General features: G+C 41.4%; 1 protein-coding gene across 1 annotated transcript in view; it reads left to right on the forward strand.

Annotated features, from left to right (window-relative positions):
- The window catches only part of Aff2 (AF4/FMR2 family, member 2), a 484,709-nt gene that overhangs the window by 453,511 nt on the left and 15,977 nt on the right, over positions 1-15,221 (forward strand). The window contains exons 13-18 of the mRNA XM_005406396.1: positions 3,198-3,481; positions 4,069-4,132; positions 8,044-8,180; positions 12,442-12,513; positions 12,864-12,957; positions 14,938-14,990. Of these exons, the coding sequence (XP_005406453.1) occupies positions 3,198-3,481; positions 4,069-4,132; positions 8,044-8,180; positions 12,442-12,513; positions 12,864-12,957; positions 14,938-14,990 (704 nt within the window). The remainder of the gene's footprint in view (positions 1-3,197; positions 3,482-4,068; positions 4,133-8,043; positions 8,181-12,441; positions 12,514-12,863; positions 12,958-14,937; positions 14,991-15,221) is intronic.

Here is a 15,221-nt window from a genome sequence, read left to right on the forward strand (position 1 = left end):
TGAATCAACTTTTCCAGGTACAAGAGTGTTTTCAATTTTGGGCTCCCAGAGTTTTCTCTACCCCATGTAGACATAAAGGCCTGTATATTGAGTCAACGGTGGGGTGAGTGTGGATAGATGATATATTTATATAATTCCCTGGATCATGGCTGTATCTTGACATTTCTAGTCCAGTGTTCCAGGAGCAACATCAACACCATGTGTATGGCAGACATGGTGTTTCAGGTGTTTCAGGGTTCCTGTCACGTAGCTTGGCCATGGATCCAGACAGGGGCACTCTCTTGGGCTAAACACACCGACTCATCTGGGCCAGTCTGGCTCTAGCAATGGAGATATAGAACTGGTATAGGAGTTTCTTATGACTGTGATTCCTTTCTATGTTTGAGTTGAAAATTTTATATTAACATATTTTCTCCATATCCATTGTAATAATTTATAGATGTGGAGCCTACCTCGCATGTTTGTCATAATGCATTCTAGGTGGTAAGAATTAAATGCTGCATCATGTTAGAAGGTTCAGAATCAAATTGAAAAGGTCAACTTGCATGGACATAAGAAGTATCACATTTGACTTTTTCATCTGAACCCCTTGACTAAGGTAGACATGAAGGTATACATAAGTGCATGCATTCAGCAAATGCTAAGGGTACTGGGCTGTGAAGTGGAGGGGCAGTGTGCAAAATCAGAGATGGCTCCCAGCCTGAAGTGACCAGCAAGGCTAAAAGGTAGAGTATAAAACTGGCTGGTGGTTGGTATTTTTACAAAGGAATATTATGCAGCCTTAAAAGAATAAAATCCTGCCATGTGCTATAACATGGATGAACTTAAGTGCATGATGCTAAATGGAATATGCCAGGTGCCAAAGGACAAATCCCATAGGATCTCACTTGTACGAGTTCCTTAGAGAAGTCACATTCATGGAGACAGAAAGTACAATGGTGAATGCCAAGGACTGAGGTAAAGGGGAAAAGGGAAGATGTTGTTTAATCAGTGTAGGGTTTCAGTTCGGTTAGTTGAAAAAGAGTTCTGGAGAATGACTGCACAGCAATGTGAATGTACTTAACATTACTGAACTGTATGCTTAGATATGGCTGACCAAGATAATCAGTGTCACATGTACATTCTACAAGTATAAGAATTTAAAAATAAAGTTGAAATAATGGAGTAAAGTATCACAAGGTAGGAAGGGAATGAGAGAAAAAAAAAGAGGAAAGAGAGACAGGAGGAGAGAAGGAGAGGAGGATATCAAGGCAGAAGAAGAAAGGGAGGAAGGGAGGAAAGAAAAAAAGAAGGGAGAGATTGATGAAGGGAGGGAGGAGGAGAGGGAAAGAAGGAAAGACAGGTTGGTAATTCAGTCTTTTTGACATCTAGGAGTCCACATGAACCAAGTCAGGAGAGTACAGAAAGCAGGCATGTATTCCCTTTGTTTGAAGCCAAGGTCCATGAAAGGGACAGGTTGGAGATTGGGCCCAGTGCTAAAACCAAGTCAGAGAGAGTCTTGTGTGCCACCACAGGAGCTCAGCCTTGAGTTTGCATTTGGGTGCAGGCCAGTGACTTGCTTGGGGCTTTGTGTAGCTGAAGGTTGTGATTCCATGAGGACCTGTACTTTGAAGCCTTGAAGAGGAAGGGACAGAGTTGAGAGGGGTTGGGGAGGTACAGTGAATAGGAGTCTGTAATTCATGGATAAAGGTAACAGAGAGGAAGAAATGAAAGATGAAATACAATAGTGGTTGTCAAAAAGTTTTAGGAGCAACATCATTTTCTGAAATGAAGTAACTTACAAAACTTCACTATAGGAAGCTAATTAAAGCAGAGCAGCTCAGACGAAAGGCAAGGAGGAGGGGCCCTTCCCACCTGTTATAATACCGCTAGCCCTACGACTACCACAGTTCCCTGTGGAACAATGCCATATTCAACTGGAAACTCCTTAGTGACATGAGGAAATCCAGCCTTGTTGACAGGAAAGACCAACTGACCATTAACAGAAAGAAAACTGGTTTGGTTACCAAACTGGTTTGGTTACCAATTTGAACAAAGAGACATTTGAGCTGTTAATGGGCCATCTTGTTAGAACTGTCCAGAAGTGGTCACTAGAGGTCAGGAACTTTGGAAGAGAGAGTAAGATTGAAGCTTCCATTCAGGAATGACCTGCTTATTATTAGATCCTCTCAACACACCCGGGATCGTCACATCTGGTCGGGAAAGAAGAGAGCTGAGGAGGGAATTTTGGGGCATAGAAATCTTAGAGAGATACCAACTGAGAAAAGCAGCAGGAGGAGGAAGAATGAGGTGCCTCTGGAAGTCGCGTCAGGTGCAGAATAGCCAGGATAGTTGCACAGGTTCCAGGTGGGGTGTGAACAGGGTAGGTGGTCCCATAACACTGTCGCATAATAACAAATCTTACCACCTACTGTCTTCTGGATCCCATCCTCTTTGCATCAGTGACAGGGAAAGCACTTTAAGTCTCTTTGCCATTTGAGTTTTAAACTGGTGAAAATGAGGCCTCAGCATCCCAAGACTTCAAAATAAGGTGTGCTCATATGGCATTCACCTAACTACAAGCCAGTTAAGGCCCTCACATGAACCAAAGGGCTGCTTGGATCTCAGGCCAGTAAGGCACTGATTCTTGCAATACATGTCCTGGTGTTTATCTATTTTGTTGGACCAAGGCTGGTCTTTCTCAGAGTGACCTAAGGATTTTACTTACCCTAGAGAGAGTTTCAGGGCTAGTTCTCATATCATATTAGGGTCAAAGACTCTAGCCAGTCTCCTCTCTCTCTCTCTCTCTTTCTCCCTCCCTCCCCTCATGTGTGCCTCTGCCTCTCTCTCCTCCTTCATCTTCATTTTCTTCTTCAACATCCCATCTGTTTTATCTATCTTTCATCCTCTCTATAGTCTTCCTTCTCCCATCCCACATTTCCCACTGGATTTAGACCATTTCTCTACCTATCTAGACCACTGGGGCTCTGTAGTTACAGCACCTGACTAATTTGGGTCTCTGTCATCATAGAACAAAAGCTGGTGATTCACAGCATTTGGAAAATATACCAGGGTCTCATATTTATCTAGTTAAACTGTGTATGTTGTTTTCTTTTTTCTTGTCTTGTTTCCTGCTATGCCTGACCATCAAAACATTTATGAAAAGATGTTCTAGAAAGCTGAACCTGATGGAAGCTATTTATCCTCCTTTTTCTCAGGAGGGAGACACTCCAAAAAAGGCTGCCTCTGCCACCATCACTGTCAGCAATGCTGCTATTGCCACTGCCACTGTCACTGCTACTGCCACTGTCACAGCTACTGCCACCACTACTGCCACGGCCACCACTACAACTACCACCACTACTATTTCCACCATCACCTCTACTATTACTACTGGCCTCATGGATAGCAGTCACCTGGAGATGACGTCCTGGGCAGCCCTGCCTCTTCTCTCCAGCAGCAGCACTAATGTCCGGAGACCCAAGCTCACTTTTGATGACTCGTATGTTGTCCCCGCATTATCACAAACACAGTTTGAAAGTGGTGATTGGGGGCGGGAGTGTGGATAGTCTGGCTTTTCAAGTGTCATGTGTGTGTCACCCCACATAAGACCTTAGCATTCTGTCCTAGAGCCTTAAAAATAAGTTCCCCCTCCACATAGACACCTCTGTCCTCACTGAGAAATGGCCTTGGCCCATTTTAATCATGAAACTTTGTTACTGTTTCCAAAGGCAAGTGCTTCCTTTCGTAGGTTTTTTTTGTTTTTTTGTTTTTTTGTTTTTGGTCCTCTCTCAACCGTGTCCTCAGATATGCATAGATTTAGAGCTAGGTTTTGTGTGACCGACTTGATAGGTGTAATGATTAGGGTTGGAGGATATGGTTATTTTTCCTAATGGGCCATTAGGCACTTCAGGTTTCATTTACAATATTATTTCAAGGTTGGTTTATGAAACGAATGACAGCATTTGTCTACCTTTTCCAAGGCGCTGTACAGGAATGGATGTATAGCAAGTAATGTTTGTGACTGTTTAGTCTCTTGATAAAAAGATGAGCCATTGGTTTGTGAAAGAGCTTGTTTTGTTTGCTTAGGGTTCACAACGCTGATTATTACATGCAAGAGGCTAAGAAGCTGAAGCACAAGGCTGATGCACTGGTAGGTTTCCTTCCTCTCATTGCTTTGTTCTTACTGAGTATTATGCTTTGAAAGAAAACAGGAAGACACTTTACCAACTTTCAGCAGCATAGCCCAAACCTGCTTTTCAATGCGTCGGCACTCTGACACAGGGATATTAGAACTGCTTGATTCCTCAGCACAATAATCCCTACATTTATCTGAGCTGGGTTCCCCCATCATTCTTGTTCCCCACTCTTTTCCTTTTCCCCAACTTCAGAAGCTCATCATCATTATATTTAAAGTGAATTTGAAATGACATTTGGAATACTCTGGGGAAGAGAGGCACTCCAGTTGGGCCCAATAAACCAGAACTGTGTGGGGAGTGTAAGGCGTTGCGAGCTGGCTAACTGGTTTCAAAACCTGGCTTTGGAAAACTCCAAACTGCAGAAGAGCTCAGCCTCTTGCTGAATTTGATTATGTGTTCCCAGAGCAAGGACCACAGCCAAGCTGTGACCTCAGCAGAGAAATACAACACTACTATCTAGATTTCCAATGCATCTTAGCTACTTAGTCTAGTGCTTAACTCGATATACCAAACTGTTTGACTTAACTGATCCGCTTAATGGTGGGTCTCACTCATATGGTGTAATCACTTGGGAAACTTAGGCTCTATTTACCCCAGACCAATGCAATCTGAATTTCTGGGACTAGAAAGTTCCAAAATTGGAGTTGTCTAAGTGATTCCCAAAAGCAGTCATTTGATAATGACTGTCCTAGAGAAGGCCCCCGAATCAGGCTTCTCACCCAAGATCAAGTAGAAGGATCAACTCAACTCCCTGTGAGAAAAATAACATCCTACATCACTGCACCGTGTCTAGCGAAGACTGAGCCATGTTCATCACTGGGAAGGCCTGGGTGCAATATCATGGCAGCCTGTACCTACAATTAGTGTGCAGCCAACATCAACAGCCCATGGCCCTTACATCCGCTCCTTCCTTCCTTCCTGCCATTTTCCCTCGTGGTCCAAAGTGCCTAGCTACTGTCTACAGCTAACTTTCTGTGCTGTGAGTTGTCCCCTGGAAGCAGTTTTCTGTGACTTCTGTGACAAAAGTGACAAAGCAGGCAAAAGGCTGGCTCCAGTGGAGATACCAGACAGATGATGCTTGTGATCACTGTATAGGTGGCAAGAGATTTCAAAGGTGGCAGTGCTGCTGGCTGAAAGACCTAAAGCTTTCTCCATATGTCCTCAACTTCACAGTATTTCAGAAGTGCTCAAGAACCTGCCCTCTATCAAAATTGGGCACAAGGGCACATCGATGTTCCTTTGTAGGCTGTTACATGAGCTGAAGGCTGGGATGTGTGCATGAGACCACGTAGGTGAGACATTTGGAGAACAGATAAAATGAGAGGCACAGGGGTACATGCAGATGATTAAGAATTAATATAATGCCAGGCACAGTGTTGCACATCTGTAGTCTCAGCTACATGGGAGACTGAGGCAGAAAGATTCTGTTTGAGATCAGCCTGGGCAACTTGGTAGGACCATGTCCCGAAATAAAAATAAAAAAGCATGAAAAACTTGGGGTGCAGTTCAGTGGCAGAGTGTTTGTCTGGCATGTACAATGCCCTGGGTTCCATGACCAGGACCCGTTCCTCACAAAAAAAGAATTAATAACACTACCTTCCAGGTTCTGTTTAAATATGTATCTCTAAATCACTTTCAGTGTAGTCTATTTAGAGGATGCACTCTCAACTGGGGAGATCTCCCATGACAAAAATTCATTCTTAATAAAGACTTAAAAAGCTTCAATATTACAATGACCTAAGATATTCAAAGGGGTGCCATATATAAGGATATACTAAATATATATTTGGTATTCAAATTTCACTGAGGGAAGTCAGGCATGGTTGTCCATACTTGTAATCACAGCCCTTAGGAGAATGAGACAGAAGGAACACAAATTTGAGTCCAGCCTGGAAGCCTGAGACCCTGCATCACCATTAATTAACTAATAGATAGAGCTAGGGATGTAGCTTAGTATGAAGGCCCTGGGTTCAGTCTGTAGTACCACAAAAACTTCATTGGGGGAATATAAAAAAACTCTTTTGGGGTTCATGACAATGATAAAAAAGGGTTGGGGCACACTTAGAGGAATGCTATTTTTGCTCATCTTACATCTGTAATAACACTGGAAGCACCTTTGTGGTTCAAGCCCCTCATTTTATAGATAGGAAAACTAACAGAGGCCTGGAGACACGATCAGCTCATGAATCTGCACTATGGCTATGGCATTTTTTTCCTCTGACTTCAGTTTGTTATCCTTTTGGAGAAAATGATCGTGTGTGTGTGTGTGTGTGTGTGTGTGTGTGTGTGTGTGTGTGTGTTTGTGAGATTGAATCCAGAGCCTTCACACCAACCTACTGCCCCAGACCTTTTTTTTAAATTTTGAGGGAGGGTCTTGTCCAGTTGTTCAATTGCCCATGCTGGGCTTGAATGGATGATCTTCCTGCCTCACCATCTCAGAGTGCTGGAATTATAGGAGTGTACCACCACACCCAGCTTGGTGCTGCAAGATCTGTCGGAGTTCTTCCAGCTATGCATTTGTGAATGAAAAGTGACTTTCAAAAATCAGGATGTAAAAATTAATTCCCAAATGGGAAAACCACAGAGCCGGAGGAAAATAACCTTGTAGGACAAGAGAGAAAGGAGGTAGTTTACATACACATAAGGAGATTTTTGTAAAACAGTGTTGAATTTGTTTGAAGCCAGTACTTTTCCACAGTAGCTGAAGAAAGGAAACCATAGAATTCCTTCAGTACATGAAAACTAAAGAACATTTATTGTAAAGAGAGTCACTTACAAAGAGAGATTCTGTAAGACTGGCAACTAATCATTTTATAGTTGTACTTAATCCTTTCTCAGAGACAGCTTCTTTGCATTTTGAAAATTGAAACTTTCACAGTTGTATAGAAAATATTTTGATAAAAGGTGTACAAGAAAATTAAAATAGCTAAATCTGTATTATATTGGTTCTTTTAAATAAAATACGGTATTAGTGAAAATCTTATACCCAGCTATCAAAAATCAAAAATATTAAATCCTGTTATAAAATACTCACTATAAAAGTGTCAAATATAATATTCATTACACATGAAAAAGAAATCAGTATGTCTAAGTCAGTTTAATCATGACCATTATCAGGGCTAAAACCTTTTGTGATAAAATTTTACTAAACTAAAATATTTAGTAGTGCTATATTTTTTTGACTTTTTGACACACTATTAACCCATCATTTACAATGAAAGTGATGCAGTTATTGTCAACAGCCATCCTGCAGCTTCACATTTTTCATGACGATAGCATCAACCTGTTACTCTCCTCTCGGGGCTGGGGTCGACGCGCTCACAGAGACTGGACGTGTCCGTTGCCCATAAGGCTTCCAAAAAGCAGAATTTAGTCACCAGCACTGTGTAAAGGACACTGTAGCTTAATAAGTTTAGGATTATAAACTAGTCACAGTGTTGATTTGGCTTCTGGTTTAGCAAAATGATGACGCTAACAGCGACAATAATACCACCAACCACATAGGATACCTCAGCTGAGTTTCGTCTGCCCAGCCAGCCTCAGTGTCATGATAATAGAACCCTAATCTAGTTCCTTCCTCATCACAAGCAATTCATACCTTGTCCTCTCTGCTTATCAGGGTTTCTCAGCCTGGACACTCTTGGTATCTCAGCCAGCTAATTCTCCTTTGCAGAACGTTTAGCAGCATCTCTGGCATCTGCCCCATTGGCGCTCCGTGTCCCCAGTGGTGACAACCCAAAGTGTTTCCAGATATTGCTAAATGTTCCCCAGGGGAAGGGGATAAAATTACCTCCAGTTGCAAATCATGTGTTTATATGAAAGAAAGAAGAGAGTGTCATGTTGACAAGTGATTTTCCTGTTTTAGTTCGAGAAGTTTGGCAAAGCTGTGAATTATGCTGATGCGGCTCTCTCCTTCACCGAATGTGGCAACGCCATGGAACGTGACCCTCTGGAAGCCAAGTCCCCGTACACCATGTACTCTGAGACTGTGGAGCTCCTCAGGTGAATAGTCTTTGTGCAGTCATTTTTTTCTGAGCTCATTTCAGCCAGAATTAGAAGCTGTGTTTTTTTTTTAAATATCATTTCCACATATTAATGATATATCCCAGGCATCTTCTTCCGAAGCCATCATAATTAATTCTCACCATTTTATTAATGTCACAAAAAATTTATAATTGATGGACACTGCTTTTATAAATTATCCCCTTCAGAGGTTATAACATGGGTCTTATAATTTGTGGTATTCATAAAATTAAAATGGAAATTGCAGGTAGAAGTAAAGAATCATCATCTCACTCTTTGGATCGACTTGTCTTTTCAAAGGTACAGTTTTATAATTCAAAACAAAGTGGTGCTCTCAGGATTTCTATTACAAGCTGTGTTTTCTAAGAATTTCAATCTTGGTTATTAAAAAGGGAGGGGGTACTACTCCAACTCAAAGTTAGTATAGAAGGCCGCAGGTGTAAAGCAGATTTTCTCTGCATCTGGAATAAGAAAAGCACACAAGGCAGTGGCAGGGGTAGGGTAGAGAAGACAGGGCGAAAATAGAAAAGGGTATATTAATTGCACACATTATTGCTTCCATTTACATTTTAAATGAAATTTTCTGGCCTGTCGGTCTTGGTGGAGTAGAATTTATGGGAAGCAAAATAAAATGTCCTAGAAGCAGATGAAGATGGGATAGGAGAAGAAGAAATATCCACTCTGGTATTTTCAAGCGATTCCCAAATATTAGTAAAAGGAGTTAATCCATCCCCAAATACTAGAGAAGTGCCCTCATTCGCAGAATGGACTAGTTACCCCTTTTAATCGAGTGAGCAGCTCTTTGCCTGACAGACCCTTCTGTCCCGCTTCCCTCTCTCTCCATCACCCAATAATGCCAGGCTTGGTTCATGTGCTTGTGCTTCTTCTATCCACGTAAACTGTTACAAATCTGAGTACACTTGTACCTAAGCCTTCCCCCAAATATTGGACAGATTTCATGTGCACGTTTTCCCAGTGAGGTATTCCAAAAGAGGAAAAGAAAAGAGCCATTGCAAAAACCAACTCTGCTTGCTTAGAATGGGAAGTATAGTTAGAAACACAAAGGTAAGGAAAATCCAGCTTTCTGTTTGAGCTGCTCCCGAACGTAGGCACCAGAGGGGTGTAAAGGATTTCCCTTCATTTAGTTCATGCACTGTGAGATCCATTACTCCACAATTCAGTAGCTTTCGAGGGGAATTTAATTCCTTAGTGTCTACCTGCAGTTTTTAAAGTTACATAAGCTGAACATTCTGGTCAAAAATTATAATGATTTGGGGGCTGGGGATTTAGCTCAGCGGCACAGCGCCTGCCTGGCAAGTGCAAGGTCATGAGTTCGATTCCTGGTACCGGAAAAAAAACAACAAAAAAAAATTATAATGATTCAAAAATTGAGGGAGAACATTAATGAGCAAAGATGGTGATAATTTATGCTCTCTAGTCATTCAAATTGAAAGAAGACATATTAAGTTAACAAGAAAATATAACTATGTTCATACCTAACAGTAGCAGAAAAAAGAAAATGAATCATGATGAACTATGTCTCTCCTATAATGCAGTCAGGAGTAGAAACTGATCACTGGAGAATGAGAGCCATTTGGTGCCGTATAGGAAAAGCCATACAAGCCAACATTTATGTCTTTAGATCTAGTCCTTCAGCTTCTAGGCATCTGAACTTTCTCTACTGAGGAAGATAATTGTAACAGCACAGCAAGTTATCTGTTTGTTGTTGGCTTCGGCGTATATACACATATACACGTACATATACACACATACATACAATTACATATACATATATATATATACAATTAGAAGCAAATCAATAATAGAAGAGTAACTAATTACATCATAAAATGTTCAACAATACTCTGCAGCCATTGCAATAAAATAATGGTAGACGGACCAAGCAGCACATGAAAATTTTTATAAAATGATTTAAAGTAAAATCAAGGCTGGGAGTGTGTCTTAGAATTAGAGCACTTATCTGCCATGTGGGAGACCCTGAGTTCCATCTCCAGCAGTGAGAAAAATAAAGCTCAAGCTGCAGAATTATATGCACAGGACAATTGTGACCATGAAAAGGTCATACATAGCTGGATCAAACTGGAAGGGAAACAAAATCAGCTGTAACGGGGAGGTAAGATTCTGGGCGTACAATTTTTCTCTTTATGCATACATTTTTTCTATTAATTTCTTTTACAAGAAAATACATGGTTGCAAAAATATAAAAAGCAAAATACCAAATTTCATTGTGTGGCCAAAGTGTGATGTAAGTCACTAAGTAATATTTATTTCCATTAGAAAACACTTCTTTGACCTTGTTTCCAAAAATTTCTTTTTTCTAAGGATAATGTATTATTTCATTATATGATATTTTGCTCACCATGGATATATATTTCAGTGCAACCTGATCAAAGTCAGTAGAGTTATTGGAATTCATTTTTAAATCAATATATTTAAATTTTATTTCGAGGTAATTATGTGCAGTTGGAGAAACGAACAGAGAAGTACTGTTCACCCTTCGCCCACTTCACCACCAGGGTGCTGACACTGACACAATTCGTAGACTGTTCCCATTTCACCACTTGTATTTATTTTTTCAGATTTTCTCAGTTTCTCCTGGGCTCATTTCTGTGACTTATCTACATTTTTTATTTTTATATTTTCTGTAAGTTGCATATGTGGATGTTTTTTAAATGAGAGAATTTTCCGTTGGGACTAAAACGAGTTTAGGCAAGTAGGTCTTCTGGTCCATTTAAGCAATTGAAACTCCACTATCAAGTCACTTCAAATGTGGTTGCAATTAGAGGGTGACTGTTATATGAACATCGTTTTTAGTAGTGCAAGATTATGTTGAAGAGATTTTTATTACTCTCTTCCCGACAGTATACTGGCTATGGAGAGAAAGCCCCATTTTTTTCATTCAAGTAATTATAGTTGCTCTGAGCCCTGGGCATCGGCAATGGAAATGTATTTGCAAAAACAAGTGGGGTATCGCAGTGGCTTGACATTTCAGTGATCTAGCTGTCAAGAAAAGTCAGATTTATTACATAATAAAAATCTCTTTGCTTAATATTGAAACAACAATAGGGACCTGCGTGACGTGTGCAAGTCCTTTGTTGGAAAATATCCAGGCAACAGAACTAGAGCAGGAACCCAAAGACAGAACAGACAGAAGGCTGAGGAGGTCCAAAATCTCGGAGCTTCAGCCTAGGGTCCCCAGTGAAAAGGAAGCCGCTGAGCAGGCAAGGGTGGCAGCCTGCAGGCTCTCTGGTGCCTTCTCAGAAATGACAAGTAGTGCAGGCTCCCTGCTCACGCGCTTGAAACTTCCTTCTGCCACACTGAACTCCATTACTTATTCTACCACAAGGACCTGTGAAATTGCATTAAAGCTCAGACAATGATTTTATGCAATGAATTGATTTTCAAGAGCCTAAATGCCCAGAGTGGAATGTGCTTGGGTAGAAGAAAAAAATGAGAAGTACTCAACCTTTTATCACCCCAGCGTGGAACAGTAACAATTAAAGAGAATGGAAAGACAAAATATACAAGGACCATAAATTAAGGGTGCTCAGGCCTCAAAATGCTGTGAAATCGACCTTCCCTTAAATTAAGGAAAAAAAAAACTTTCTTTAAGAATATACTCAAAACCTGAGCCATTAGAGAAGACGTTTTAACTGTGTGACGAAGGTCTCCCTGTGCCCATGCAAAACACTGTCGTTTCTTATTTGTATCATCTGTCATAAATTAAGCAGAGACCTAGATTTTTGTCCATCTTTCCTTGCAAACCAATGATGTTCTTTAGCTAGAATGTTCTAGAAATGCTATTTTGCCAGCATTTATACACACGCAAGCTCACAGTTATTGCACAGCACTGTTCTGCCGCGTGGGCTTATGATTTCGCGGACTTCTCCAGAGCTCAGTTCTGTTTGGGTTTTTTTGTTTGTTTGTTTGTTTGTTTGTTTGTTTTTTGCAGTACAGGGGATTGAACTCAGAGCCTTGTGCTTCCAGGGCATGCACTCGTGCCACCGAGCTATATCCCCAGCCCCCAGAGCTCAGTTCTGGATGTTACATCAGTCCAGTTGTGCTGTTTCGACCATCATTTTGTGTATGTTTTCAGGAGAGCACCGGTCAGTCCTCCTGCCCCATGCTAACACACTCCGGCTATCAGAATGCCATCTACTTTGGGTGATGTCTGAAGGGTCGCCCAGATTCCACTTACATTTTTCCTTTCTCTCCAAAGGTATGCAATGAGGCTGAAGAACTTTGCGAGCCCCTTGGCTTCGGATGGGGACAAAAAGCTGGCAGTATTATGGTGAGTCCTTGCATCCCATGGAGACCCCAAGGAAACAGTTGAAATACCACAGAATGATTTGAAAACTCCAGATCAACTTAAGCTGCTTTCCTCAGATCAGCGTTCTTATTTTCCGTTGAACTGTTAAAAGCTAACGGATTGTTTCAGTCACTGACTAAACATTTACTCTCCTAAGTTATACCCTTATCAAAATGGGGTTTTAATGCTTCCCTCTTCTTTCTTAAAAATATTCTTTATTGGCTTATGTTGCTCCGTCTAACCATAGGTGAGAATCTGCAACATCCGAATCAGCATTTGTTCATTGGTTTCCCTAGGCACTAGCATTAACAATCTTTTCCTTATCACTGCAGCTACCGATGTTTATCACTTCTTTACTTGAGGATGTTTAAACTGAAGAAGGACCATGCTATGAAATACTCCAGATCACTGATGGAATATTTTAAGGTAACTCTTATTTTGTATAATTTACAGTACAGGGTGATAAAAACACTAATGAAACATGGCAGATGTATTACTAAATGTCAAATGACAATGGAAATATTATTGCTGTCAAAGGCTTAACCTCTCTCATCCAGCCTGGCCATGGCTCTCCCACCCCTCCCTCAGGGCTCAGCGGGGAGCTCACATCCAGGGCACACCTGCTGATTCCTAGCTGAAAAGGTACAATGGTGCAATCCCCTGACTATTTTTTGCCTTTGGCAGCCTCTCCATTGCAGTCAGCGGTATGTTGCCCTCACCCACCTACAGGGTAGGTACAGTTTGTGTTTGTGGGGATGGCCAGTCTCTTGTTAACCAAGAGGAGCTTAGGATTTCTTCAGCAGTAAGAGATGTCACTGTGGTTGCCCTGGCTCTGGGTGGACAGCTATACCTCTGAAAGCCTGCTAGTCCTGGGGCATATGGGAATGCAGTGGCTGCAGTTTACGGCAATCAATTGTGTTGATTAAAAGAACAGTGCAGACAAATAATGCCATCATCTAGATAGCTGGCACTTTTCATTTGTAAGCAAAAAGTTAAAAGACAGGCAGCCACAATTCTGCAATGGCAGAATTTGGGAATGGGCTCAAAATAAAACTTGCAAGCAATAGCTGGGTGCTAGCTGGGACTGGCCAGTATACCATCCAACATGGCTTCTGTCCTCCAATGCTAGCAAGGACAAGGAGGTGGGGAGGTGTGATGCTTCCTTCTGTTGGCCAGGTCTCAGAAGGAAAGCACTTTTTTTTTCTTCTTTTTGCCATGTGCACAAGACCATTTGTCTGAATTGCACCAAGCAGTTGTTTAAATCGAATCAAATCATGACCTTAGGTTTGGAGCGGGGCCTGGAAATACTTTTCTAACAAGTTACCATGTGATGCTGCTGCTGCTGGCGTTGCAGTCATACTTTGAGATCCACTGCCGTGGTATCTGTCTCCATGGCCTGTCCCGTGTAGCTTCCACTGGTGCTGAGTAACCCATTCATCTGGGAGCATGCTAAGCTTCTTCAAGGTTAAACTAGCCTGGAGAATGCAAGTTAGGTTTGGGTTTCTATAGCTCTAGGGAAGCACTGCATTTCTACTGAACTCCTAAAGGTGCCAGTCTTCTCCCTAATACCCCTTTTGCAAACGGGGCCAGGCTGGGGGCCGAGAGGCTGTGGAAGAGTATCAACTGGGCTGCGTTTGCCCATAGTAAGACTAAGTGAGGCTCGGTGCCACATGTGTTCTGACTGTCTGAGCTTCTTAAGCTTCAGCCTGATCTCTACCGTATCATGGTGATGCCAAATGTCACCTCTCCCTCTGATTCACATCGTGTGGCCGTGGAAGTACACGAAGCTGATTCTTTCCACCAGCCCAGTTCCAGCAGTGGAACAAAAGAATGTTCGTTCAGCCTTCCATGTTCCATTGCATTATAGCTCAGGATGGGTTACATTGCTAAACAAGTCATCAGCCGTGAAAATTTGCATGTAAACATAGCAAATCAAGATGATTCCTGAAAACAAACCAAAAAGCATTGCTCGGTTCTGGCACATTCTTAGGCTTTCACAAATTATAGCCCACCCTGTATCACAGGGAAAAAGTTTGCAAATGGAGCTAAAGGTGAAAAGCTTACTTGTACTCTGAAGAGCTTGTTTTGCAGAATAAATTTCAGATGAGGATAATTAAACCACTTCTTGGAGAACCGAGTCTGATTTCACTGGGCCTTTTAGTATATAAGATCTTTCATCAAGTGACTTTCATGGTCCTGATTGGAGCCCACTAATTATCCTAACCAGCTATTTTCATCGAGTGTGCGACGTGGTGTGCTGACGTGCACATACATCCCAGCTCTGCGTCCCGAAATGCTGCAATCAATATTAATGTACTCTAAATCACACTTCCATCTGTTTCTGAATTAATAAAACACAAAATAGATGTCCTTATTTCCCTCCTTCTCTCTTTCTCTTTCTTTTAGCAAAATGCTTCAAAAGTCGCTCAGATACCATCTCCATGGGTGGGCAATGGAAAGTAAGTATTTTAGAAAAATTACTTTTGCATGAAAATGAGTGATTGAATAGACCCCAGATATTTTGTACTGACAACTCCAAATTCTTTTACTATTTGAACTTTAAGCCAAATGATGACCATAAAAATATTTGCTAATGAGATGGCAAGTACTATGCCATTTTAAGGAGGCAGGGTCAAGTTAACTCCGCTGCAGTGATTTGTCAATGATTCACTTAGTAATGAGAGACCAAT

The sequence above is a fragment of the Chinchilla lanigera genome, unplaced genomic scaffold (genome assembly GCF_000276665.1).
Source record: "Chinchilla lanigera isolate Chin_1 unplaced genomic scaffold, ChiLan1.0 scaffold00097, whole genome shotgun sequence".
Classification (NCBI taxonomy): domain Eukaryota; kingdom Metazoa; phylum Chordata; class Mammalia; order Rodentia; family Chinchillidae; genus Chinchilla; species Chinchilla lanigera.